Source organism: Cydia amplana, chromosome 27 (genome assembly GCF_948474715.1).
Source record: "Cydia amplana chromosome 27, ilCydAmpl1.1, whole genome shotgun sequence".
Taxonomy (NCBI): Eukaryota; Metazoa; Arthropoda; class Insecta; order Lepidoptera; family Tortricidae; genus Cydia; species Cydia amplana.
The window spans coordinates 214,675-242,090 of NC_086095.1; the positions used below are offsets into that span (position 1 = coordinate 214,675).

Genomic DNA, 27,416 nt, shown 5'->3' on the forward strand with positions numbered 1-27,416 from the left:
CTTCTTAGAAAGGCACAATAGCCGATTACAAAAAAAGTAATTGCGACGTTTTAGGAAATTCAACCCGTAAGGGGGTTAAAAAGGGGATGAAACTTAGTCTTGGGGTGCAAATTTTATTTTTAGCTAGGACCTTGAAACTTCGCAAAAAGGTATTAAATTAAAAAATAAGAAAACTAATTTCAGCGTTTTTAAAAATTCATCCCCCGAGGTGGTGAAAAAGGGGTTGAAAGTTTGTACGGAGATCAAATATTTTTGAGAGTGCGGGATTTGAATCTTTGTATAAAGCCATATTATTAGAAATCAAGAAAAGTAATTTCAGCGTTTTTAAAAATTCAACCCCTAACGGGGTTAAAAAGGGGATGAAAGGTTGTATGGGGCACAAGTTTTATTTTAAGCTAGGAATTTGAAACTTTGTAAAAATGTATTATATTAAAAAACAAGGAAACTAATTTCAGCGTTTTCAAAAATTCATCCCCCAAGGTGGTGAAAAAGGGGTTGAAAGTTTGTATGGAGATCAAATATTTTTGTGAGTGTGGGACTTGAAACTTTGTAATTGAGGATATTATTATAAGACAGGAAAAGTAATTTCAGCGTTTTTGAAAATTCATCCCCTAACAGGGTTAAAAAGGGGTTGAAAGTTTGAATCCATTACAAATGCTTTGAAACTTCTTAGAAAGGCATAATAGCCGATTACAAAAAAAAGTAATTGCGACGTTTTAGGAAATTCAACCCGTAAGGGGGTTAAAAAGGGGATGAAACTTTGTCTTGGGGTGCAAATTTTATTTGAAGCTAGGACCTTGAAACTTCGCAAAAAGGTATTAAATTAAAAAACAAGAAAACTAATTTCAGCGTTTTTAAAAATTAATCCCCGGAGGAGGTGAAAAATGGGTTGAAAATTTGTATGGAGATCAAATATTTTTGAGAGTGCGGGACTTAAATCTTTGTATAAAGCCACATTATTAGAACACAAGAAAAGTAATTTTAGCGTTTTTAAAAATTCATCCCCTATAAGGGTCCATAACGGGTTGAAAGTTTGTATAGGGTTCAAATTTTATTTAAAGGTAGGAACTTGAAACTTCGTAAAAAGGTATTTTATTATAAAACAAGAAAACCTATTCAGCGTTTTTAAAAATTCATCCCCCGAGGAGGTGAAAAAGGGGTTGAAAGTTTGTATGGAGATCAAATATTTTTGAGAGTGCGGGACTTAAATCTTTGTATAAAGCCATATTATTAGAGCACAAGAAAAGTAATTTCAGCGTTTTTAAAAATTCATCCCTTAAAAGGGTTAAAAAGGGGTTGAAAGTTTGTATAGGTTTTAATTTTATTTAAAGCTAGGAACTTGAAGCTTCGTAAAAAGGTATTTTATTAAGAGAAAAGAAAACTAATTTCAGAGTCTTTGATAATTCATCCCCCAAGGTGGTGAAAAGGGGGTTGAAAATTTTTATGGAACCCAAATATTTATTTGAGTGCGGGACTTGAATCGTTGTATAAAGGCATAATATTAAAATACAAGAAAAGTAATTTTAGCGTTTTTAAAAATTCATCCCCTTAAGGTTTAAACGGGTTGAGAGTTGGTAGAGGGTTCAAATTTTATTTAAAGCCAGGAACTTAAAACTTCGTAAATAGGTAGTTAGGTAGTAGGTTTTATTAAATAGTGGACTTGAAAATCTTCTGGGGGTTGAGAGAGATTATATCGAGAACAATTTTATTCAGTTAGGGGCTTGAAACTTCGTATTAGCCAGGTTGTGAAAGACAAATCTCATGCGTTGTATAATAATTAACAAATGATTAACCGTCCCTACTGCTATCTTTTGCTGCATAATGTTCTAAGCTAATGTAGAATTTATAACCACCAATATACAAATCCACGCGTACGAAGTCGCGGGCAACAGCTAGTACATAATACAAGCGGATTGCACTTTTTGACAAGTTTAAGATCAAGACTATCAAAATCATGAGCCCTAGTTTAACAGTTTCGCGATGGTGTTGTATTACTTGTATTATACCGCCGCGGAAAAATATTAACTGTGAAACATAGTCAAGTGAAACGCAAACGCATAGGTCAAGCAAATCTTGTCAGTAGGAAAAGGTTTTGAAAAATCGCGGGTTAGCAACACTACGTTTGAATTGTTCGAAAAACGCGTGTCATTTATAATTATCTTATCTGTGGAACTGTTTTGTTTACATTACATCGTTGTTCGATCCTACATTGCTGCTTTTTCTTCATTTCCTAGGGATACCACACTTTAGTTTGCTTTACATTGCTACTGACATATCCGGCTTGACTCAAATGAAACTAACTACGAGTCTTTATTTTATCATTCAAAATCATCACCCAAAATAAAATACCAGACAACAAGCGGAAACAACTCAAAATTTGCATCAGCTTTACTTTTCAACTCCTGTGGATAACTAGTTAAAATGCAACTTTATCATAGTTTTTATACAAAAAGTGTTTGATATGGTAAAACATGAACTTATGCTAAAATAACTGTATAAATTTATACGGATTCTTGATTATGGTTAAAAGGTACTACACCTACTTACACCTATACCTACTTATTTCCATCTTCTGCTCGTTGCATTGTCGGATTCTAATTGTTATTGATGAAGACATAAATATTACTTGCCGTAAATACAGGAAAACACACGAGATCAATCACAGGCGATTATCAGAACACTTCCCTAAGTGTAGTAATCAGAGATTTACATGTTTTGCCAAGTTTTCCTCCTCTATGCAGGATAACTTGATCTAATGGGTTCGACATTATGACTGCACATTATATTTAAATACCCGTAAGCAGCAATTGCTATCAATAATTTATTCTGAAATAAATTATTTGATTAATTCTCTCAGCCAACATGAGCAAAAATAATTAAATAAATAATAAATAATTTGAGCCTATAAACGTCCCTCTGCTGGGCACAGGCCTCCTCTCATGCGCGAGAGGGCTTGGGCTATAGTCCCCCCACGCTAGCCCAATGCGGATTGGGGACTTCACATACACCTTTGAATTTCTTCGCAGCTGTATTATATGCAGGTTTCCTCACGATCGATGTTTTCCTTTACCGAAAAGCTAGTGGTATATATGAAATGATATTTCGTACATAAGTTCCAAAAAACTCATTGGTACGAGCCAGGATTTGAACCCGCGACCTCTGGATCGAATGTCGGACGTCATATCCACTCGGCCACCACCGCTTACAACACAAAAACATGACAAACAACACAAAATTTGTATCAGATTACTTTGCCACACATGTGGATAAAATGCTAGGTATTTTCTTATTCGTTTTTGAAGTACAAGAGAGCCTTTACAAGCTGGTGTGGTAAAAAGTATATTCCTATGCTTTACGTAGCACCCCCGCTACAGCTTTTACAGTTCATCGACCTCCTTAAGGCTGCGAGGCTGTCCGCGGGGAATCCCGGCCCGCATATATGCAGTAGTAAAGTTTATTCATGGTAGACCAGGTGTTTATCTTATGTAGCACCCCCGCTACACCCTTCTCAGGTCATCGCCCTACTTAAGGCACAGGGTGGACAATTTGCGTTTAGATGTGTGCACGGCACGTCTGTACACGCGTCATTGTGTATGTGTGGGAAAGTCGCTATACTGAGAGTACGCCAGAAGTCCGCCAGATTATTTCGTGTCGCGGGGCGAGGTAACGCGAGTCGGGGCGGGACGGTGCGTGGCCGTTCTGTATGATAATACTATTACTTATTCTGTGCTTAAGGTGTCCGCGGGGCAGCCCGGCCCGCATATGCAGTCACCTACGAGTATATCTAGGTGCAGTAATTGCATATACAAGGAAAGCCAAGCGACGCAGAATTTGATCTTTGGGTTTCCCCCGGCACGGGGCATTCGAAAGTCGAGTTGGATAAGGCAATACGTTGGTTTTGTTTAACCTTTTTCATATTGTGTGTGGTCAAGAACCGTGGGTTCAAACCTCGGTCGGTAGTACTGTATCTTTAGTACCTATAGAGCAGAAAAAATCCTTCTCAAAAAAGTACAAAAAGACGATTAAAAATTCGACCAGAACCCTTATCTACATATATCTTTAAAATATTTAAAAATCAATTATGTTTTAGTCAATTATGTATTGTTTGTCATATTATCATTAGTCATACAACTGAAACCTGTAGATATGTAAGGTTAGGTTTGTTTTATGGGCTTTATGGCAATCCTAAAAAGTGACGCGTTTCTGAAAAAAATGAATTAAGTATGAGTCATAATTCACTTGGTTCAGAAACGCGTCACTTTATGACTTTATATTATTAAATATAATAAAAATCGTGTAAAAATGTAGTAAATAAATCGTGGCAATGTTCTCACGCGCACACCCACGACGCTCTAACATAAAACATAACAGTTACATAAGTAATAAATCGAAATAATTACACTATTCAAACATAAAACATATCAAGTATTCGGGGGGCATTAACCTTGAACTACATACCGTTCGACCTGTCATTATTTTAATCGTGGCTATATCCGACGTTTAGTGTACTATATACGTATGTGATATACCATCTGTTAGTATGGCAGAGTAAACAAAGCAACATACTGGTATGTTCACGTCACTAAAATTTACCAAATATGTATTTGACTAATAATTTAATAAATAAAGTTTCTAGACTAAGTAAGTAGTATTTTTTATAAAATTTTAGTGTTAGACGATCTTATTGTGAAATTCTTTTTATTAGCTTTGACGTAAGTAGGTATCTATAATAATTCAATGTTTTTAATACAATAACAATCTCATCAATTTTTTTTATCGTCTTTCATCAATAAAGTGCTCTGAATTTAGGTAGATTTAGGTAGAAGATGATATTTGTAAAACTTGACAATTTAAGTACCGTAAAACGGGGTGAGTAGGTTTCGCGGGGAGAGTTGGATTATGAATGGGGAGAAGGGATGAAAAGGGGGGTGAGATAGGGTTTTAAGGCTACTGCTACAAAAATAATGTATTCCAATTTAAAATGGAGCTATAGTGATACCCATAATAAAAAAAAATCGATTCAAAAATCTTCCAAAATCACCTTTGTATGAAATCCCATCTCACCCCAATTACGAGGGACTACGGGGTGAGGTGGAATTTATCGTCAAAGTTGTGAAATGGAACTACCCAAAATAAAATAAAAACTAAAATACAAACGTCCGGAACACTTATTATATATACCGTTCAGTTTGCATATGTAAAAATAAAATGTTATCGAGGTTTGAATGTCAGTTTTGACCCTACTCACCCCATTTTACGGTACGCTATAATAATTAATAATGCTATTACTTATTCTGTGGCTATATCAACATTTAAAATTTTAATATCATTGTACACAAAATATTGTTTAAAATCTGTATAAATATTTTATAGGATATGTCGTATCGTACCTATTTATGTTACATATCGACAAATGTGAATCGAAAAGTACCTAATAAGATAATAACGTATCGATATTGGTATTTACATTTCGTGTCGATGGACGTTTTCTATAAATTCAAAGTAAAATATTTTTTTTATTCAAGAAGGCGTCGCAACAAGCTCTTTTACATGCCGAATACAAGAATTCCTTTAATTCGACCACAACCTAGGTCAAATTTTATAAACCTTGGGCATAGAATTCCTTTGTATTATTTATTGTACTATTGTATTCGGCATGTAAAAGAGCTTGTTGCGACGCCTTCTTGAATAAAAAAAATATTTTACTTTGAATTTATAGAAAACGTCCATCGACACGAAATGTAAATACCAATATCGATACCTTATTAACTTATTAGGTACTTTTCGATTCACATTTGTCGATATGTAACATAAATAGGTACGATACGACATATCCTATAAAATATTTATACAGATTTTAAACAATATTTTGTGTACAATGATATTAAAATTTTAAATGTTGATATAGCCACAGAATAAGTAATAGCATTATTAATTATTATAGCGTACCGTAAAATGGGGTGAGTAGGGTCAAAACTGACATTCAAACCTCGATAACATTTTATTTTTACATATGCAAACTGAACGGTATATATAATAAGTGTTCCGGACGTTTGTATTTTAGTTTTTATTTTATTTTGTGTAGTTCCATTTCATAACTTTGACGATAAATTCCACCTCACCCCGTAGTCCCTCGTAATTGGGGTGAGATGGGATTTCATACAAAGGTGATTTTGGAAGATTGTTGAATCGTTTTTTTTTTATTATGGGTATCACTATAGCTCTATTTTAAATTGGAATACATTATTTTTGTAGCAGTAGCCTTAAAACCCTATCTCACCCCCCTTTTCATCCCTTCTCCCCATTCATAATCCAACTCTCCCCGCGAACCCTACTCACCCCATTTTACGGTACCTACTTACGACATTGACTTATTTTATTCTTGTTTTATTTCATAACAAGTAAATGTACCTAATTTAACGCGGTGATTAAAAGGTTACATAAAATTACGTAATTTTTTAAGACTACGATACGAGCTTAAGTACTGTCATAAATTATATAAAATAAAACTTATACTTCGTTCTAGACTTTGATGTGCCCATGCATAGACTGTCATCATCTTCCTCGCGTTGTCCCGGCATTTTGCCACGGCTCATGGGAGCCTGGGGTCCGTTTGGCAACTAATCCCAGTAATTGGCGTGGGCACTAATTACGAAAGCGACTGCCATCTGACCTTCCAACCCAGAGGGTAAACTAGGCCCGTATTGGGATTAGTCCGGTTTCCTCACGATGTTTTCCTTCACCGAAAAGCGACTGGTAAATATCATATGATATTTCGTACATAAGTTCCGAAAAACTCATTGGTACGAGCCGGGGTTTGAACCCGCGACCTCCGGATTGCAAGTCGCACGCTCTTACCGCTAGGTCACCAGCGCTTCATCATGCATAGACTGTGATTGCCGCTTAACATCAAGCAGACGGCACGCTTGTTTGCCACCGTCGCGTCCGTCGCGGTGTAAAAAAATGACAACTTGTGATTATGATGATGATGATGATCCTTCCGGCCGATTTAGGCCATGGCGACAACTACGACTCCTAAACTGTTGCCACTGCAATAATTTGATTGTAAAATAGTAAATTTCTTTTTATAAATAAACACGCTAAGATAATTTATTTATTGGTAATTTTACTCCTACGATTTAAAAAAGTACTTTTATTTACTTATTATTACACAAGACGCGCTAGTAAAAAGGGGCAACATTGTGTTACTTTTTTTGGAATCTAATTAGGACTCGGAGTTTGCTCGGCGCTCGTGCGCCCAAAGACGACTGACAATTTGTATAATATCACTAATCATCAGTAACATTACGATTTACGCGTCATTCTTTGTGACTTGTGACATTGACAAATTTCAATTTCCTCTGTACCATTTATTTTTAGCACCATCTCGTCTATCGTCGGTCTGCGATTAGTTTTCGTATTAGGGACTAAAGGATGACTCACGTTATACCGGGCCGTATCCGGGCCGGAGCTTCCGGCGCTTACTTTTCTATCGCAGATGACAGGTGATCACGTGATGCTTTCCATAGAAAACGAAGCTCCGGAAGCTCCGGCCCGGACACGGCCCGGTTTAACGTGAGTCATCCTTTACCCCTTTATTGATAACGTTTCTTTTCCATCGTATTTTTACGGAAACTTACGGACGTGTCGTGATATTTCAGTCAGTCTCAGTACAAAAAGTACTGAGCTTGACTGTTGTAGCATGACACACGAACGATTCCGAGAAAATACGATGGTAATAAAGGATTATTTTATTTTAAATTGTAGTTTTGTAAATGTAATTATTATTTCTAACAGTTATTTTAGGTTTTAAACTTTTGTGTCATTTTGCATTTTATTTCTTGTAATTGCTTTGTAATTTTTTGTACTATATCACTTTGTTTGTTGTATTGGGTGCTTGCCTGAAATAAAATCAATTTATTTTTACATATTTTATTTATTATTCACTACATCTGTAGCATGTGAGTATATTTGAAAATTAGATTTTCACGAGTTTTTGATGTATGTTCTCAGAGCCAGATACCGTTTCTATTCCACATTGCAATAGATTCCCGCACAATGTGCGAATTGTGCGATACATCGCATCGCATGCGATTCAGGTTCAAAAACCTGATCACAGAACTGGTTGCTCGTGCGCGGACGCGGTGTCTGACCGACGCTTCTGCGCAGGCCTTGACACTCATCGAACACTATAGTGACTATAGTCGGTAAAGTGATTGATTTTTGATTTGTCAAATTACTCGTACTTCTTGTAACAAAAGGACGTAATAAGTGTCGGGGGACTTCCGGTTTGAGCGCCATCTTGATAGGGGTCCATATTGGGTCGCATAATAATTGATTGTCCTAATGTAATGTTACGCATAAAACTCATTTCGCATAAGTAATTGTTATTGTGCTGAACTATTAACATTTCTGAAAAATTATAAAAGAAACCTAACCTAACCTACCCCTGTTCTACACAACCTATGCAAAATATTTTCGAAAATACTTTCTGTTTCAGCTGGACAAAAATTATGGGAAAAGAGCTTTATGCGTAATATTACATTATGACAATCAATTATTATGCGATGAGATACGACCCCTCTTGATAGTTCGCTGATTACTTCCTTTGTTTTTTGCTCTATTAATATTGTTTAAAGTGTAATACCGATAGCTTATTATACAGTAAACTTGAAGCGCGTTTAACCACCATTTTGGAGTCAACGACCGGTTGTCCACGTGCTTCTTGTAAAGTCCGCTATCGCTTTACAAGAGCGAATAAAATCACCGTACACTGTCTTGTACTAACCAAATTTCATTCGTATTACCTTGCGCCCACGACCTTAATACTGGCGAAATAGTCCCACTGAGCTGAAGCCATAATTTTAAAAGAATGAATGTAATAAAAGTGTCGCGTAAGATAGAACAGGTGGTCGAAAAGGTCTCAAATTCGAGTATTGGCCGAAGAGTGGTACTGTTATAATATGTACCTAGCTACAAACAGATTTTATCTACGCTCATTTCGCTGGCGCTCGTTTCATAAAACCCCACTCGTGTTTTAATACCTCTCATTATGTATTCAGTTGCATAAACTACTATTATGACTGAAATTTGCATGAATCATGGTGGTTACTCGAAGTGCCCTGTTCGTGGTTGGAACGTCAGATATCAGGGAAATGCCAAGATGAGTGGCTTCCTGAACGCTGTTCAAGAACTCGTGACCTTTGGATATAACATCCACGATGACTGACGTTTGACAGGTGAACAATTAATTAATTTATAACATAATATTTCGCTTCAGGGTCCCACTTTAAATACCAATAGTACCTATCTATACAGTGTATGTTTTTTATCCAACCGCAAAGTAAATCGAGGCGTAAGTTTCAGTGGCATTTAATTTTAAATTAATTTTTAATTTAGCCTTAACTGGCAGCAATTAATTCATTAATTATTAATTTTTGACTTGCCCCCGGGGCATAGTTGCAAAGATACTGGCAGCATTTCTTCGCTGAATTGCAACGCTTATTCGTCGAGCGAGGAAACTGCCAGCTCTTTTGTCCAAGATACCTTGCATGCTTAATTATTTTACAATGAAAAATAAAAGTTGTAAATTTTTGTAAAATATTGTTAAGTTAATTTGGGGCCTACCTTAATATACTACCCATAAGATATGTGGTCGTATCAACACTCGCTGTGTTTATACAAATGTAACTTGGAGAGTGAGAGTGACGCGCGCTAGCCATACGTAGACACTACCTATTTGTATTAGAAAAACTTGAAATTTAATTTTATAAATTAGGCACAGCATGACACTTAATAGGTACGGAAGAATGCACCACGTGCTAACCTGTCTCTCTCTAACAATAGTAATTTCACAACGGAAAACAGAGACAGATGCTTTACAATCTGTACAACGTTTAGATAATAGCAATAAGTTGTGTTGTGATATGACATTCAGTTTTTTTTTATCATAAAAACTACTAATGGTAGCTAATGACGTATTTTTCGCACAATTTGTGGTAGAGGGGCCTGTTTAGAAATATGTTTGTTTTAATTTAAACTCTATGTCAATAAATTTAAGATCGGATTTATATCTAAGATATTTTTGCTGTTTTAATAATTTGTATGAGCAAATAATTTGTATGAGCGATGTATCAAGCTGAAACGAGAGATGCATACGCATACAGTTAGGAACAGTTTGCAAGCCCATATCTACAAAATTACCTACGTTATTTAAATATTATAACAACATAACTGACTACACCGGTTGACACCTGAAACGATTAACAATGTTCTTAAAAAAGTGTCAACCGCTCTAAGCAGTTATGTTGTTTTTGTAAACATCCCTTAAATTGTAATAGGCAATTTTATTTAAAGTTGTCCCCTACACTTTAGTTATTTTAATTTGTGAATTTCTATGTTATATCTACTCAGAATCACGAGCTCTTTTGATCCTAATAGGAGAAAATGGATGTCCCAATGTTTTTATTTCCATTCCGTTACCATTTTTCATAGACTTTGTATGGCGGTCACGGAATGGAAAGATCGAAAAATGAATGGACATTTTGGGAAACTTTCCTATTAGAATCAAAAGAGCTCGTGATTCTGATTTGAAATGAAATGGCCCTAATAATATGATGTACCTACCTACCTAATAGTAGTGTGATTAATAACATTATTTTTAATCACTTTGTCGTACGTATCAAATTACATCTATTAAAATGCAATAAAAAATCGAATTGACTGCATTCCACACCTTCTCGTAGGTTTTATAAAAAAAAAATAGGTACCTACTACTACACTGAAAAAAAAAAGATCTATCGAGCACACATTAAAATGATTTCATTAAGATTAACTGCTTTTACAATATCAACAAATGTACGTACGTTTGACAAGCTGTACGTAACGTACAAACAGTAAACTTTACTGCTTGGTTCGATAGGCTCATATGGAACTGTTTAAAGTATTAAACGATAAATTGTATGTATATGTGTATAAAATGTAATTATTTTTGAAAAGATGTGTCCCGCCGAGTTTGTTGCCGGTCCCATATTGGGATACCCTCCTGCAATTGAGGGGGGATTTAAATCTTCTCGGGGCAGAGGTGTAGGGTTGGAGCCAGTCTACCTAGCTTTATTTGACGTTCATAAGCGCATTGTAATTATGCCTACTTGAATAAACTATCTTTTATCTTATCTTTATCTTTAACGTTAATGCAATTTCAATTGTTTTAAACGACTTTTTTTCTCAGTGTATATAACGAAAACATATTTTTTTTGTTGACAGTGTATTAAGTATTAGGTAGTATTAGGTATTCGTACCCAAAGGGTAAAAACGGGACCCTATTACTAAGATTCCGCTGTCCGTCTGTCCGTCCCGTCTGTCTGTCCGTCCGTCTCTCTGTCTGTCACCAGGCTGTATCTCATGAACAGTGATAGCCAGACAGTTGAAATTTTCACAGATGATGTAGGTATTTCTGTTGCCGCTATGACGACAAATAAAAAAAACAGAATAAAATAAATATTTAAGTGGGGCTCCCATACAACAAACGTGTTTTTTTGACGTTTTTTGCATAATGGTACGGAACCCTTCTTGCGCGAGTCCGACTTGCACTTGGCCGGTTTCAGTACTATTATGCTGACATGTTTAGAGTCAAGCTAAGCCTGAGCTAAGCTAAGTATGCAGCGTATTTGATAGCACAGAGTTGCACACTCTGCTATCAAATAAGCTGCATACTTAACCTAGCCTGTCTCTAGAAATACATAATATACCTAACCCTGCTTTTTACGTCAGGGGTTAAAAGTGATAAACACATTTTCTCTGCAGTCATAATATAAATATTTGAGCTTAATTTAAAAACATATGAGGTATGTATGAGGCATGCTTTCCTTTATGTGACTAACCTAAGTATAAACGGCTGACAACATTCGACTAAGTATGATGACGACCGGTCTGGCCTAGATTCACGATAATTTCTCTGATTTTGATAAAACAAAATAATTAAAAAACTATCCACTACAAGTTTACTTGATTAAGTTCGTTTATATCTAGGTTTAACTAGAGTTTACTTGTTAATTGTGTGGATTTATTTTTAATAAGAAAATTTAAAGACACTTTACAAGCCTGTTCGATTTGATAATGATACGTGCACATTTTTTGACACTTTGTATAACTGTGTATAACACATGTTTTGTAATGAAGGTAATGTTATAAAAAACGTATGCAAATATCAGCTTCAGTTTTTGTGTTAACTTACGTAATCTAATTCTATCCGCGAGCGTTTTTTATTTTACTCAAATCTATCTAAATCCTAAAAATACAGCCAAGTTCATTTAAAAATAACTCACCAGCTGCAGGAATCCCACTTCGTCCGTCCTTGTCTCCTTTCCTTCTTTCTCTTTCTGTTTCTTCTTGAGGTCCATGTCGTGCGCCTTCCCCTTGTGGTCCACAAATCTTTTAGCTTGACCCTTCATTATAATCCAAATCCAAAACACTTAATTTAAAACGCTATTAAAAATTAATTCGAAACTGTAAAAAGAGCACCAAAAAACTTTAATTGAGGTTAAAGACACGTGTATTTTTTATTTATATTTGGTTGTGTTCGTTTTATTAATGTCAGTAAGGTTTACAAAATTTCTGTAAATATTGTTTATTGGTTTACTGTTAATCTTACTGTGTTAAATGGATATATTATTATTATTAAAAGCACTGCGCACAAATAAAACTACTAAAAAGCTGTCAGCTGAACTTAGTTTCAGTTTATCGCGGTTTAGTTTCAGTTGAATGCGGCGTGCGCTGTCCACCGCGGCCGTCGGTCTACTGAAGATCGAGTCGGCTCGAATAAGGTAAATATTGTGCTAAAACGTGAATAAGCGGCCAAGTTTGGTGCAAAAACTTAGAGGATAGTGGAGGAGGGCTTTTCCATCTTTAAGTATCTCTAACTGTTTATTTTCCTTACAAGCTTCCAACATAGTTCCTCTTGGCCCACCTGACCTTAATATATATATTGACATTTAGAAAAATATTTTTACACAGTCTGATGTATAACCCAAAGAGTAGTATAATATTGTTTTTTTTATTATTACTTTTTTTCCTTTGGATATCACGGGCCTATAATCCCGGTTTTTTGATAGGCTTGCGTGGGGACACAGATCCAACACGTAGAGGCCCCTTGGAGAGCTTTTATGTCATGTAGAACGCCTGCTGGAACCCGTTCACAGGTGCAACAATAGACACCCATTATTACTTGTTATTAGGTGCTTTGAAAATTTGGTATGGAATTTGGTCATAGGTGATGTGAAAAGCAGTTATGTGTCACATGGTAGCAAAATTATTTCCACTTAGGGCCCGATTCTGATTTTGAAATAGACGTCTGTTAGATATCTTTTAGACATCGCCAAGATACGATAACGTTATGTTTAAGATCTAACCTGTCAAATTACACATTTGCGCGATTCTGGAGATACTCTCGAACGATTTACACAAGATATGGCTTAGAGAATTCACATCTAATAGATATCTATCTAACGTAAAAGTGACATTGGTTGCTCGAATTGCGCTGCAAAAGAGAACTAGTTGAAATCTAAACTATAACGTATGGAACGAATGGATCTAGTACGTGTCGTCTCTTGTGAATATCTTGAAGTTCGAATACGGCAGTTAGGGCGTTAACATGTACAATTGTGACACGTACAACATGAAAAAACATGTTATTTGGTTTTGTTCCCTTGTGACACAATCTACTATTAAGAGGCAACAGGAGTGGTCATTTCTCCATACAAACGTACTCGACTGTTTCCTCCGTGGATTTTGAAGCTAGAGCAATGATTTTTTCAACACAGATTAATATTGTCAATATCTGTGTCGGACCGTTTTTATTCTTTTGATATTGTTTTTTAAGACCCTAGCGCCCTTCAAAAATGACCAAAATGGCCTAATTGACTATGCTGCAATGAGAGGCGTGGTATTCAAAACTGATATCAATTAGCCAAAAAAGTGAAACGGTCCGTAATTTCATAATAATTTAGATTTCCAAATTTGGTTACGAATGGTTAAGTTTTGGAAGAGGAAACAGTCGAGTACTAAACCTCGATTTTTGAGATTTTTACGCAGGATTTTTCGCCTTGTCCTTATCGCACTAGTTTTAGGAGCCGCTTCCGTTAGCGAGACTGGTATATTTACCTAAAATATTTAAATCTCAGCTCCCGTTTCGTTTTAAAAGCATTGTAGATTCAGTGGCAGGTACATTAAATAGACCTTAGTTAACAAAGACACTTGTTAATTCCGACCTCACTCCTTTCGTGACGATCTACATCCATTTATTAACAGTTGACTTTCTTTATCTAACTTCTAGAGAGATGAAAATAAGAATTACAGTCAATTTTCGCCTTACAAAGTTGTGTTGGGCTCTATAGTTCGTTTTTAGCATTAGAAAAAAGGTAAACAATTTAGACGTGTATTTTTATTGAAAAACTCTTTTGAAAAATAAGTCACGGAAAATATGTAACAATTATGAATAATATACGATTATTACAAACTTTTTTTTATTTCATAAGTAATATATAGTTACTGATTAAAAAAACGTTTTTCAATTAAAAGACAAGTCAAGATCGCGTAGTCTTTTTCTAATGCTAAAAAAACGAACTACATATATTGTTGTAGATATACGTTATTACAAAAGGCATAAGGTCCACCGACGGACAGTTAAGAGTGTTTCTGTTGTACTACGGAGCGACTATTTAGATCCGTCTAACAATGTGCCAAAGAGAATTTTCAAAAATTGCAAAGTGCCCATGATATAGATGTCATAATTATATTAAAGCAAAAATGACGAAGCCCTCCAGTGGTGATGGCCGGATCCGAAACTCTCAAGTGCTGAACGGTCAGTTAATTAATAATACCTACCTAACTTTCGAAATTAAAATTTCGTGAGACATATTTTAAACTGTTTAGATTACAAAGGTTCCGCTCATTTGAATTTTAGTCGCTATTGACGACATGTTTCCCTTCGGGGGTCCTTCCTCAGGCTCGAGTGCAGGGTGGAGTGAGTGTAGCGACTAAAAATTCAAGTGAATGGAGTTGGGTTCTAAACAATAGGTACCTAACTTTGTATGCAGATGTCAGTCTTTATTATTTACCGGTCTCACTAAACTGCAAGGAATTGAGTAAGGTTAGTGATTGTCTGCAAATGTAACAGGTAAAGTTTTTGCCGAAAGGTTGACTGGAAGCGTTTAAGTGTTGCGTGTAAGACCGCCCTGTTCCTTTGTTTTTTGTTCGTTATTGTTTTATTTCATATAATTTCCCGGTAGCTAAGAGATGATAGCTGTCATTTTATTACATTTTATAATACCGTTTTATAAACGTTACTTATTTACGAACATTCTCGGAAGTTTCTGGAAACTTGGTTTTTTTTACAAATATAATGAATATAATTGATAATATTAATATCACATATTAATTAGACAGGCAGAAGAAATTAATAAAGCTTGTAGGTATTTAAATTTTTGCTTTTAAATTTCTAAAAACTTTTGGCAACTTATGACACTTTTCCTTGGTACAATGCTATTTAAAACCGTTAAAACCTCATGCTTATTTTAGCGGAAACTTTTCTAGTCGTAAACAAACCGGCCAAGTGCGAGTCGGACTCGCGCACGAAGGGTTCCGTACCATTACCCAAAAACGGCAAAAAAATCACGTTTGTTCTAGGAGAACCCCACTAAATATCTATTTTATTCTGTTTTTAGTATTTTTGTTGTTATAGCGGCAACATGTAATATCTACATCATCTGTGAACATTTCAACTGTCTCGCTATCACGGTTCATAAGATACAGCCGGACAGACGGACAGTGGAATCTTAGTAATAGGGTCCCGTTTTTACCCTTTGGGTACGGAACCCTAAACACCAGGAAAATGGTAAGTGTTGCGAACGCAACCTTTATATTTGTATAAAATCTCAATACCTATATTCCTAAGCAGTAGACCACGCGGCCGTCGGGCTCGGCTAGTATTCGGAAGCTTTTTCTTAAGCACCAATAGGGGCGCTCCACATACTTTGTATCGCGGCCAATTAGAGGCACCTAACACCTAAATTTAAACCACCTTTTGTACCTACTGATCAAATATTGCAAATCACTCTCTCATCAGCCTCCATACAATAACCACCACTTCTATATTTAACCGTTTAGTCAAAAACCCCTGGTAACCAGTACTTTGGAAAATTACATCAGTTTACTTTAAATCGAAGCTTTTTATTTGAGTCGTCGAGCTCCTGGTCCTGACCTGCACGGCGGCTACAGTATGTCTTAAATACGTCACATACCTATTCCACTTAAACCATGAGACATAGGGAAATAAAAAATGTTTCTCCCCTGCTGTGACGTCAGAAACATACAACTTTACCAAAAAAATATAATCCTTATTTGCATATTTATAAGGACTGTTTTTTGTGTGACCATGAACAGCGTGTTTTAATTTAAAATTTGGCTGGACCTCAAAGAGACATTTTATTTTTTATTTTTTTTACACAGTATTTATAGGTAGGTACTAAATTATTTCATTTTTAATTCTAATGTTCTTTAATGTCATTTAATTTGAATAAAAGATTAAAATAACCCACCAAAAAAAAACAGACATTTGATCGAATTATATAATATCTGGGAGACCGAGCTAGCTTCGCTCGGTACACATATAAAAACTCAAAAACCAGCGTTTTCCCAAAGATAAGACATAGCTAGATCGATTTTTCGCCCCCGAAAACCCCCATATACCAAATTTCATCGAAATCGTTAGAGCCGTTTCCGAGATCGCCGAAATATATATATATATAAATAAATAAATAAATAAACAAGAATTGGTCGTTGAAAAGGTATTAGATAGATTAGGTATATTGTTTTGCCAAGAAATGTGACCACTGATTTAGATGCGATAAAAATATTATTTTCCTTAAAGAGATATAAAAGCGGTAAGCGGGCCATTTTATTTAAAGTTGTCCCCTACACTTTTTTTTTATTTGTGAATTTCTATGTTATTTCTACTCAGAATCACGAGTTCTTTCTATCCTAATAGGAGAAAAAAAGTGTCCCAAGGCTTTTTTCCCATTCCGTTACCATTTTTCATAGACTTTGTATGGCGGTCACGGAATGGAAAGATCGAAAAATTTATGGAAATTTTGGGACACTTTTTTTCTCATGATTCTGAGTAGAAATAACATAAAAAAATCCCAATTTTGAAAAACTTTACACTTTTTAGTGTAGGGGACAACTTTAAATAAATGGAATACTAATGTATTCAATTTTATTTTACAAATTGTTTAAGTTTTGATAGGTCTTGTTACGAAATGGGCTTGACACGACACATGACTCGCAGTAGGTATGTTGCAGCCATTTCGTTATTAGCCAGTTAATTGGACGCCTAGCCCGTTTACTAAACGCCGGCATACAACATCCATGAGAAGCTACATAGTTAAATGGTGTTGGTCAGAGGAAAGAAATCATAGCGAATTTTAACCGTTATCAAACCCATCACCAATTATCAAAACCAAAACAGATTTTGTAATCTGAAACCGCTCATTTCTCTTGGCTATAGCATATAGCTATAGGAATTTTCATCGAAATCGATAGAGCCATTTCCGAGATCCCCGAAATATATAAATAAATATACAAGAATTGCTCGTTTAAAGGTATAAGATAAGATAAGATATAATAAGGTGTTATTAAAAAAACATAGTTTAAGGATTTATATAGATCTATTTCTGTATGTATGTAAGTATATCTATTTGTCGTCCTTTTTCTCCGTTTCTTACTCATTCTCTTATTTCTCTTTCTTTTCTTCTTCTTTCTTTTCTTCTTTCTGTTCTCCCTCGGCCGGCTTTTCTGTCTCATTTCCCTCGCCATCCTTCGGAGGCTGTAAAATTGCAAATCGTCAACAACTTGGAGGATATAATCAAACGGAGACGCCATGTCTGTAATTTTCTGTACAAAACAGTCTGCCGATTTTTGCGGGGGAGGGGAACGTCAAATGTATGCGTAACGCAAAAATAGCCATGTCAGATAAACGTCAGTCCATACATTGTGTATGACCGTTGGTCGCCTATTTTCGACAGAGGGGAAAGCCTGTTAATGGCTACTCCGTTTAGTTGTATCCTCCAAGGTCGACAATGAAAACGCGTAAAGCTTTTAACACATTGTACATTCGCTATCAGATAGATCGGAGCTGCTAAGGTGCTCAAAAATATCTGAACACATACTTTAACGCCTTGACAATAGATGTTTGTGAGCGCCTTAGCCGCTCCGATATAGGTATCTGAAGGCGACTATACTGAAATCGTCAAAAATATGTGACGTTCTCGGGAAAAGGTACCTTATGGCACTTGGCGCTTACGTCGCATAGCACCGCAATTGTATTGGAGCAGCGTTAATAATAGCGTAGGCGCCAACCGCCATAAGGTACATTTACCCGTGGGACGTCACATATTATTTGCAGCTAAATGTGGAGAAGACCACGGGCCCGTTTCTCAAAAGCTTGTAACTTGTAATACAAGTGGAAGTCCCTTTCTAACAAAAGCTGTCAAAAAGTGACATCCGCTTGTATTACAAGTTACAAGCTTTTGAGAAACAGGCCCCACATCTATAACTTGTAACTTGTAATAACGAGCGGATGTCACTTTTTGACAGCATTTGTTAGAAAGGGACTTCCACTTGTATTACAATGTTACAAGCTTTAGAGAAACGGACCCCAGGTGGTAAAATGTGACGTTATCCATGAAAAGAGACCTTATTGTCAATGGCGCTTACGCCATTATTAACGATGCTCCGATATAAATACATTGCCGCGCGACGCTGTGCGGCGTAAGAGCCATCGACAATACGGTCCCTTTTCATAGATAATGCCCCAAATATTCCGTATACAGACCGTGGCGTCTCCCGCAGCGGTGGTGTCTGCTCCGCCAGCTGCCGTCGTTTTTCTTGCGAAGTCCTCGGGGTTCTGCGACTTCTTTGACCAGGTGCTGGTGGTAAATAACATTGTAGAATTATTGTAAAATTTGCAGTGGTGCAATAGTTATTTGTACAACAAGAGATCAAAGTTTGATATTTCTTCGAGTGCTTATTTTGAGTCCCGTGCGAGCGAAAGATTCTATACTACTACTACTACTAATTTAGAATGTTGAGCGTAGTAAGGTACTCAAAAGCGCACGAGATGTAAATAACTTTGATCTCGTGTAGTTCACAAAACTTTTCACCTCAGCAGTGAGAACATATTAGAGAACCCGAAAAATGTACCTATTCCTTCCTCATCACTTACTTATTCACTCATGTTTTCTTAGATATACCTACCAACAATTAAGTTTTCACCTCAGCAACTCGAACAAGGGTACTTTGCTACTTAAAAACAGTAAGCAAAATCGCATTTTGCTCATTTTATCTCACTCATAAGTTCAAAAGAGTGGCCACCCTACTCGCCGGATCTAAATCCAATGGATTATAGTTTGTGGTCAATCTTAGAGGCGAGGGCCTGTGCTACTAAATACAAAAGTGTAACCCTCTAAAAACAACATTTACCAGAGAATGGGAAAAAATATCCTTGGAGGAGCTGCGGCATTTCGTTGAAAATTTTAACAAGCGTTGCGTTTGTGTATCAAATCGAATCAAAGCGAAAGGCTATTTTGAAGACGATTGGATTGGGGCATTATCTATCAAAAGGGACCTTATTGTCGATGGCGCTTACGCCGCACAGCGTTGTATTTATATCGGAGCGTAAGCGCCATCGACAATAAGGTCCCTTTTCATAGATAACGTCACAATTAATTTTTGTTGCATAAAAAAGTGTAGTTTTAATTTTGAACTTATTTTGTACTAGTTACGCGAGTACTTAATAAAATGATTAGAAAAAACATTGTCTACGTATTTTTGGTCCACCCTGTACAAAGGTACTTCCCCCTTAATTCTTATAATTATCATATACCCCGAACTCAAAACTCCAGGCATGATATAGTATTTTATGCAACCGTTGTTTAAGAGAGGTCAAAAAAGGCGAGTGGCGTGAGTAACAATTTGAGGCGAAACCGAGAATTGTTAATTAATAAAGACGCCACGAGTATTTTTTGACTCGGTTAAACAACGTTGCATACAATAGTTTTTCTACGACCAAGCACTTACTTTGAAATAAAATTGAAAATTAAACAAATCTTTTTAATTCAAGAAATAGCAAAAATGGAGGGTACGGGCGGGAAAAGAATTAATAAATGAATGAAATTAAAAAAAACATGTCTATGGTTCACTTATTTGTCAGAGATGACATTTAAAAAAATAAGGTTGGCAACACTGTATTTCATTCAATATTTTTTAAGTGGCCATTACACGAAGTATCGTAAAATCGCCAAAAAGATACTACGTGTATGCACAAATTCTTTTTAGGGAAATAGACTAAAGACTTGTCTTGACAACTATAAGGTTGGGTTTTAAAGGTGTACGACCCTTTAAATGACAAATAAAAGTACGGGAGTAGAAAAATTATATTATTCGACTCACTATGTAGATCGAGGTGAGGGCGGCATCTCACGCAGACCGATTGCTCGCATCTCCATTATTTCCCTGCAAACACATGTTAAATTACAAATATAGTTGGTCAAACCAATTTGCCAGTCAGTAAGAACCAGGAAAACTATATACTCATTTTCTTTTGGGTGCTAGTGCAAGTGTAAGACAAAGATAGTATGATTCTCTCCGTCTATATTTGCAATGAGACAGTCCTTTGACAAACTATAGAAGAAAAATAAATGTTTCTTTTAAAGATATTTGTAAGTAGAGTCCGAACAAGGCCACTCTGTGTGGCATTTGCAATATCATAGTGTGGCGTTGTCATCATAAATTTCATATTTCTACGAAATTAGGACGTTTGTAATGACACCAATGTTTAAATTTGTACCTTTTTAAGTTTCTTTTGCATGCTTCGCAAGAGTATGGTTTTTCTCCCTTGTGAACTCGATTATAGACAAACTACTGGAAATTTTTAAAGTTTGATTTCACTATTGACTGACTTACCATCACCCTCCGCGATTGTTACACCATTTAGGGTCCTAGCTAAATTGGTTGTTCAATACTTACGCTATAGAATTTCCAATTTAGCAAGAACCCTAAATGGCTGTATCCCGTGTGTGTACCTTAGGAGCCTGACAGTGACCATGGAAGCAGGCAGCCGGGCCTCGACCGGGTTGGAGATGTAAACGACTGTGTCGTCCGTCACTTTGTCGTCTTGGGGTGCGTTAGTCATTTTGTCGTCGTAGTGGACCATGTCGTCGTAATAAAAGTGGTTGGGGTGATCCTGAGCAGATAAAATATGTATACAAAATACATCATCTTCCTCGCGTTGTCCCGGCATTTTTGCCACGGCTCATGGGATCCTGGGGTCCGCTTGGCAACTAATCCCAGTAATTGGCGAGGGCACTAGTTTTTACGAAAGCGACTGCCATCTGACCTTCCAACCCAGAGGGTAAACTAGGCCCGTTTGGGATTAGTCCGGTTTCCTCACGATGTTTTCCTTCACCGAAAAGCGAATGGTAAATATCAAATGATATTTCGTACATAAGTTCCGAAAAACTCATTGGTACGAGCCGGGGTTCGAACCCACGACCTCCGGATTGCAAGTCGCACACTCTTACCGCTAGGCCACCAGCGTCTTTATGTATTACAAATTACAAATATAAGAAATATTACAAATAAATATAGGTAAAGTGTCATTCTAATCTCCACATTAGAATCCCAGTGAGGGCATTTGGGGCATTATCTATGAAAAGGGACCTTATTGTCGATGGCCCTTATGCCGCACAGCGTCGCGCGGCATTGTATTTATATCGGAGCATCGTTAATAATGGCGTAAGCGCCATCGACAATAAGGTCCCTTTTCATAGATAACGTCACATTTATTTGTGTGATGAGCACAGATGTTTGTTCCTGAGTCATTTATTTATTTATTATTTCAATTTCAATTTCTGTATTGTGAATTATATGTGGTAATACAGATGTTCTAAAATACTTATGTCCATTATAACCTGTCTTTAAGGCGTACAATATTCTTAAACTACATGCATTATTAAAAAATTAAACTAACATAACATATTATTAAATTGTACAACGGGACTTAATCGCGTAGAGAGACCACGTCTTCTCCGAGACCACGGGGACAACGCCGTCCTCGAAACGTCGGAGGTAAATCATAAAACATAGATACGCGATTAAGTCCCGTTGTACAATTTAATAATGTGTAAAAATCGTGAATGTTTAAATCAGTGTTAACATAACATAATCAAAACATAACATAACAAAAACAGATAATAATTATTAATTTATATCAACATTTTATTTATTATTCTATGGAACTTGCTAACTATGTAAACAAAAGTCACTAGTAAATTCATATTTTTTGACCCTTTCAATATGGCGGTTTGTTTACATAGTTAGCAAAAGTTCTATAAAATGACACTTTTAGGTACTCTATATTTCCTCGGTGGGAGAAAATAATAGGTACAAAGAATATAGTGGGACTAAGACTAAGCTAACTATGCATGGCATTTGATGACAAAGTGTCATAATTAATGTCAAAGTTCTATGAAAATATGACGTTTATAATGACAGTTAGCTTAGACGGAGGCTACAGCTACTCAAGAAAAGGTCATCTTATCGCTAAAAAAACAATCACTTCCACACAACCTATAATTATCGAAACCATAAAATAAATATATTGTATGTAATTTTAATTACACGACTTACGAGAGAAGAGACATACATATTAAATACTCGCGACCCGCCCCGGCTTCGCACGGGTTATACAAACCTTAACAAATTATACACCTAAACCTTCCTCAATAATCACTCTATTCATAGATGACAACCGCATGAAAATCCGTTCAGTAGTTTTTGGGTTTATCGCGAACATACATACACACAAACAGACAGACGCGGCGGGGGACTTTGTTTTACATAAGGTGTAGTGATTCGAGAATTTCTCGACATGTTTCCTTCCATAACGAGCAGCTTCAACGGGCGCATGCGTTGGCGGACCGACGCAGACTGTCTTCATAGATAATTTGCTACTTACCTTACTCCAGCTGGGGAAGAGGTCGAAGCTATTCTTCCCCGGGGGGAGGTCGAACTGGCGGCGGGAGGGAGACAGCGCGCGGCGGATAGCTTGCCGTGCTTGTCTCGCATCTAACACCTGTCACACAGTACAGCTATAAGCTAAATAACATCACGTAACAATATTTATTTTGCACACTCGATAAAAGAAAACTGTATAAATCATATTAATTTTAATCACATCAGACATTTTATGACATTTTAATTTGCTTTTTATTTTATTTTATTCTCTCATTGACATTACTGATTTAAACATTGTTATATTTTAAGACTATTTATATTTTTGTGTTGCAACCATTATTACTATATTTTTTATTTTTATTTTCTGTATACAATTGACGATCTTTTTGTGAATTTCTGCTATTTTATGAAAAATGACATGTAAATTTTCAATGAGAAATAAATATTATCTATCTATCTATCTATCAATCAATCAATCAAAATGTTTATTTCAGGCAAAGATACCCTTAATGAAAATATGGATCGTTTTTTATCTGCAATAAATTCGGCAGGTTTTGGCATAAAAATCTATGTATGTCCTTAAACAACGTGGGCCCAGATATAGGTTATCCTTAAACTAGGTCCAAAAGAGAGAGGCATGGGCACTAATAATAATATCATCTCTTTGTATGGTAGCGCATAGCACAGCGGATAATGTCATTCCAGATCTAGAGCAGAGCCCAACTGGGGAAGTACCTCCACTTTACATAAAACCGCAGCCACATAACACTAGACCCTACTCATAGTGTTGTGTTCCCGCCGGTGAGTAGGATTGCCAAAGCTCAAGGAGGGTGCGGAGTGTTAGTGTTAGGCCTGAGTGGACGCTCGAGTTGGGCGTGCAGCGGGGCGGGGCGTGCGGCGTGCATGTTAAACAAATGCAAACGTATAGGAGCGGCCTTAGTGCACGCTGCTCAAATCACTTGGGAGCCCGACGCCACGCTGCACGCCCCGCCGAACGCTCCGCTTCGAGCGTCCACTCAGGCCTTACACTTAGGGTCGGCAACGCGCATGTCGCCCTGGAGTTGCAGGCGTCCATAGAGTGACTGCAAACCATCAGGTGGACCGTATGCTTGTCTGCCACCGAAGTAGTATAAAAACATCTAGTTTCGGTTGAATGTTTAGTTTCGGCCGAATGTACCTACTCGTAACAAAGAATATCGTACCTCCACCAACATGACGAGCCGCATTACGGAGTCCCGGTCCCATTTCGGCGAGTCTACGAACCCAGGGGGAGCCTTCTCGACCGTCACTGCAATCACAAAACCTTTCCTTTTTAGTATTTGTTGTTATAGCGGCAACAGAAAATTTCAATTGTCCAGCTATCACGGCTCATGAAATACAGCCTGGTGACAGACAAATGGACAGACAGACAGACGGACAGACGGATAGACGGACAGACAGACGGACAGACAGACGGACAGACGGACAGACGGACAGACGGACAGACGGACAGACGGACAGACGGACAGACGGACAGACGGACAGACGGACAGTAGAGTCTTAGTAATAGGGTCCCGTTTTTACCCTTTGGGTACGGAACCCTATAAAAAACGATCTTAAGGGGACGATCTTAAAACCGCGTACCGCTTCTTAGACCATAATACGGTTGCCATAAAAATGTATATGTACTTATAGCAACAATAGCCAGGAACAGGAAGTAACTTAACTTGATATATTGTTAGTTGGATTAGAGATAGAGATATTTATTTGCATACCAGTATGTTACATCGGTTATTATCGGTAAGTACATAATGGACCCTGGAAGGGTATAGCAAAACATGTTGTTTATATTAAGTACTACTTATTACTAATTTTCTGAATTACAATTCATTTAGGTAACAATTCAGTTAGTAAGGTTTGCAAACTCCTGAAGGAAGTTCTTCTTATGGTACGCCACCATGCGGTCGCCAGCGCTGCTGCTTCGGGGCTCTCTCGACAGCAACAGGAAGTAACTCTTATTAGTAGTATATTTACATTATTTACCAGTGAGCGGTGGGATGTTTGCAAACTCCTGAAGGAAGTTCTTCTTATGGCACGCCACCATGCGGTCCAGCCATCCTTGCTGCTTCGAGGCTCACTCGCCAGCAACAGGAAGTAATTCTTATTAGTAGGATATTTACCAGTGAGCGGTGGGAGGTTTGCAAACTCCTGAAGGAAGTTCTTCTTATGGTACGCACCATGCGGTCCAGCCATCCTTGCTGCTTCGAGGCTCACTCGCCAGCAACAGGAAGTAACTCTGATATAATGTTAGTAGGATATTTACCAGTGAGCGGTGAGATGTTTGCAAACTCCTGAAGGAGGTTCTTCTTATGGGTACGCCACCATGCGGTCCAGCCAGCCTTGCTGCTTCGAGGCTCACTCGCCAGCAACAGGAAGTAACTCTTATTAGTAGTATATTTACCAGTGAGCGGTGGGATGTTTGCAAACTCCTGAAGGAAGTTCTTATGGGTACGCCACCATGCGGTCCAGCCAGCCTTGCTGCTTAGAGGCTCACTCGCCAGCAACAGGAAGTAAATCTGATATAATGTTAGTAGTATATTTACCAGTGAGCGGTGGGAGGTTATTAGCAAACTCCTGAAGGAAGTTCCTCTTATGGTACGCCACCATGCGGTCCAGCCAGCCTTGGTGCACCTTTGAGGATCCCAAGCACGGCAGCAACAGGACGAGGTAGCTCTGAAATATGCCTATAGTTCTCGATAGCGGCTCGAATCTCGAAACGTGTTAAACCTCTAAAATCTCATAAAATAAGGCAGCGGACAGTAACGGTCGGTTGCGCCAAACTGTTCGCTAAATTTTATTGTATGGAACAGGGCTCGGATCCGGTATTTTTAAAAAACCCCGAATTAGCCCAATATTTTGAACTATTTTATGCTCTTTACGTAGGACTGCATCATTTATTTAGGTTACAAATTTGTATTATTAGATTGTCCCATTAAAAATGAAATAATAAACCAAAGAACGAAAAAGAACGTAATAATACCGGTATTTTTGTATGGGGCAAATACCGGTTTCCGAGCCCTGGATGGAAAGTTTCATAGTAAACCGCCGCGTGCGTTGATCAGCCCATCACTAGTGCAAGTGGCACTAATTCTGGGCAAGTGGCACTAATTCTGGTTAAATTGAAGTCGTTTAATAATGAAAATAGAGGGTCAAAATGTAACCTAACTTGCGTAATAGTTTTATGGAGCCTACCGCTAAAATCAAATATCTAAATTTCGTTATCTGCCTATCACTCGAATATGAAATTTCGCTTTTCGCGTTAGCCTGTAAATATTGCCTTAGCTAACGTGGATTCGCATAAAAATACTTCTGTATTCCTAATTTAGTCTATTTAGTCTTAATTTTGGCGATACCATCTTCAACAGTCAACACCATTATCTGACAGTTATTATGGGTAGTCTTTGTTAATACCAAAGGATCTAACGCCTATGCTAATTATAAGAGCAATAACATTACAGTCTGTCTCGTTAAATTTCCAACGCCTTTGGACACATAACTGTCTATTAAGTATTTCTGTTTGTTTGGTAGTACAGTCAGCAGCAAAAGTTGCTAAGCGTGCCAGGTGTTCAAAATGATCTTGACGCGACTTTATTGTTAAGAGAAGAGCGTGTCAAGGTAATTTAGAACACCTCGCTCGCTTAGCAACTTCTGCTGCTGACTGTACTTAGAGGCTTCTACCTGACAACCAAAAAATCATCAAAATGTCGAAACACTACGTCTTGACCTTCCTAAGCTTTTCTAATCGAAAAATACCTAAAATAAATAATAATAATAATATTTTTTATATCCATATTATAATATAACCTAACCTAAGATCAAAAATAAATAAAGAGAATAATAAATAATAAATAAATAAATATGTAAATATAATGTAGTTAGTTACTTAGTTAATATGTTTTTGTGTGTGTACCTACTAACATTAGTTGTAAGATTAAAATGTGTCACTAACGAAATTGATCCTTTGTTGGTCTTAAATAAATTTTATTTATTTAATTTAATTTAAAATTTTAATGTCTTCCTAATTTTAAAATTTAGCCGACATTGAAAACTTTACTTAAATGAATAATGTTACATGTTACACACGAGCACTTACAATCAACATTGTCTTACAAGTTATCAGATGTTAATCAATAACTGAACACTGAACATGCAATATTAATAATTTCAGCCTTAGGGCTGCCAAAATTAAATCTCACATTTTTAAACCTGCTGCGTAAAATTTAACTCGAAGTTTAATTATTTACCTGCCTCTCTATTGCTCGAATATGCAAGAGAATAAATTAGCGCCACTTGCACCATCAACCCGG

The 27,416-nt window shown here is 36.9% G+C and overlaps 2 protein-coding genes across 2 annotated transcripts in view; both read right to left on the minus strand.

Moving 5' to 3' along the window:
• Window positions 1-12,452, minus strand: part of LOC134660502 (multidrug resistance protein homolog 49-like) — a 65,934-nt gene extending 53,482 nt beyond the window's left edge. Inside the window, exon 1 of the mRNA XM_063516273.1 lies at window positions 12,327-12,452. Within this exon, the coding sequence (XP_063372343.1) occupies window positions 12,327-12,452 (126 nt within the window). The remainder of the gene's footprint in view (window positions 1-12,326) is intronic.
• Window positions 12,453-17,788: 5,336 nt separating this feature from the next.
• LOC134660380 (uncharacterized) lies at window positions 17,789-27,215 on the minus strand. Its single transcript, XM_063516112.1, has 9 exons — window positions 27,203-27,215; window positions 25,741-25,782; window positions 25,093-25,174; window positions 24,273-24,358; window positions 23,072-23,188; window positions 21,138-21,298; window positions 20,506-20,568; window positions 18,890-18,983; window positions 17,789-17,881 (listed from the first exon to the last, which is right to left on the minus strand). The coding sequence occupies exons 1-9, from the start codon at window positions 27,209-27,211 to the stop codon at window positions 17,789-17,791; spliced, it is 747 nt and encodes a 248-aa protein (XP_063372182.1). The 5' UTR covers window positions 27,212-27,215.
• Between the last annotated feature and the right edge of the window lie 201 nt (window positions 27,216-27,416).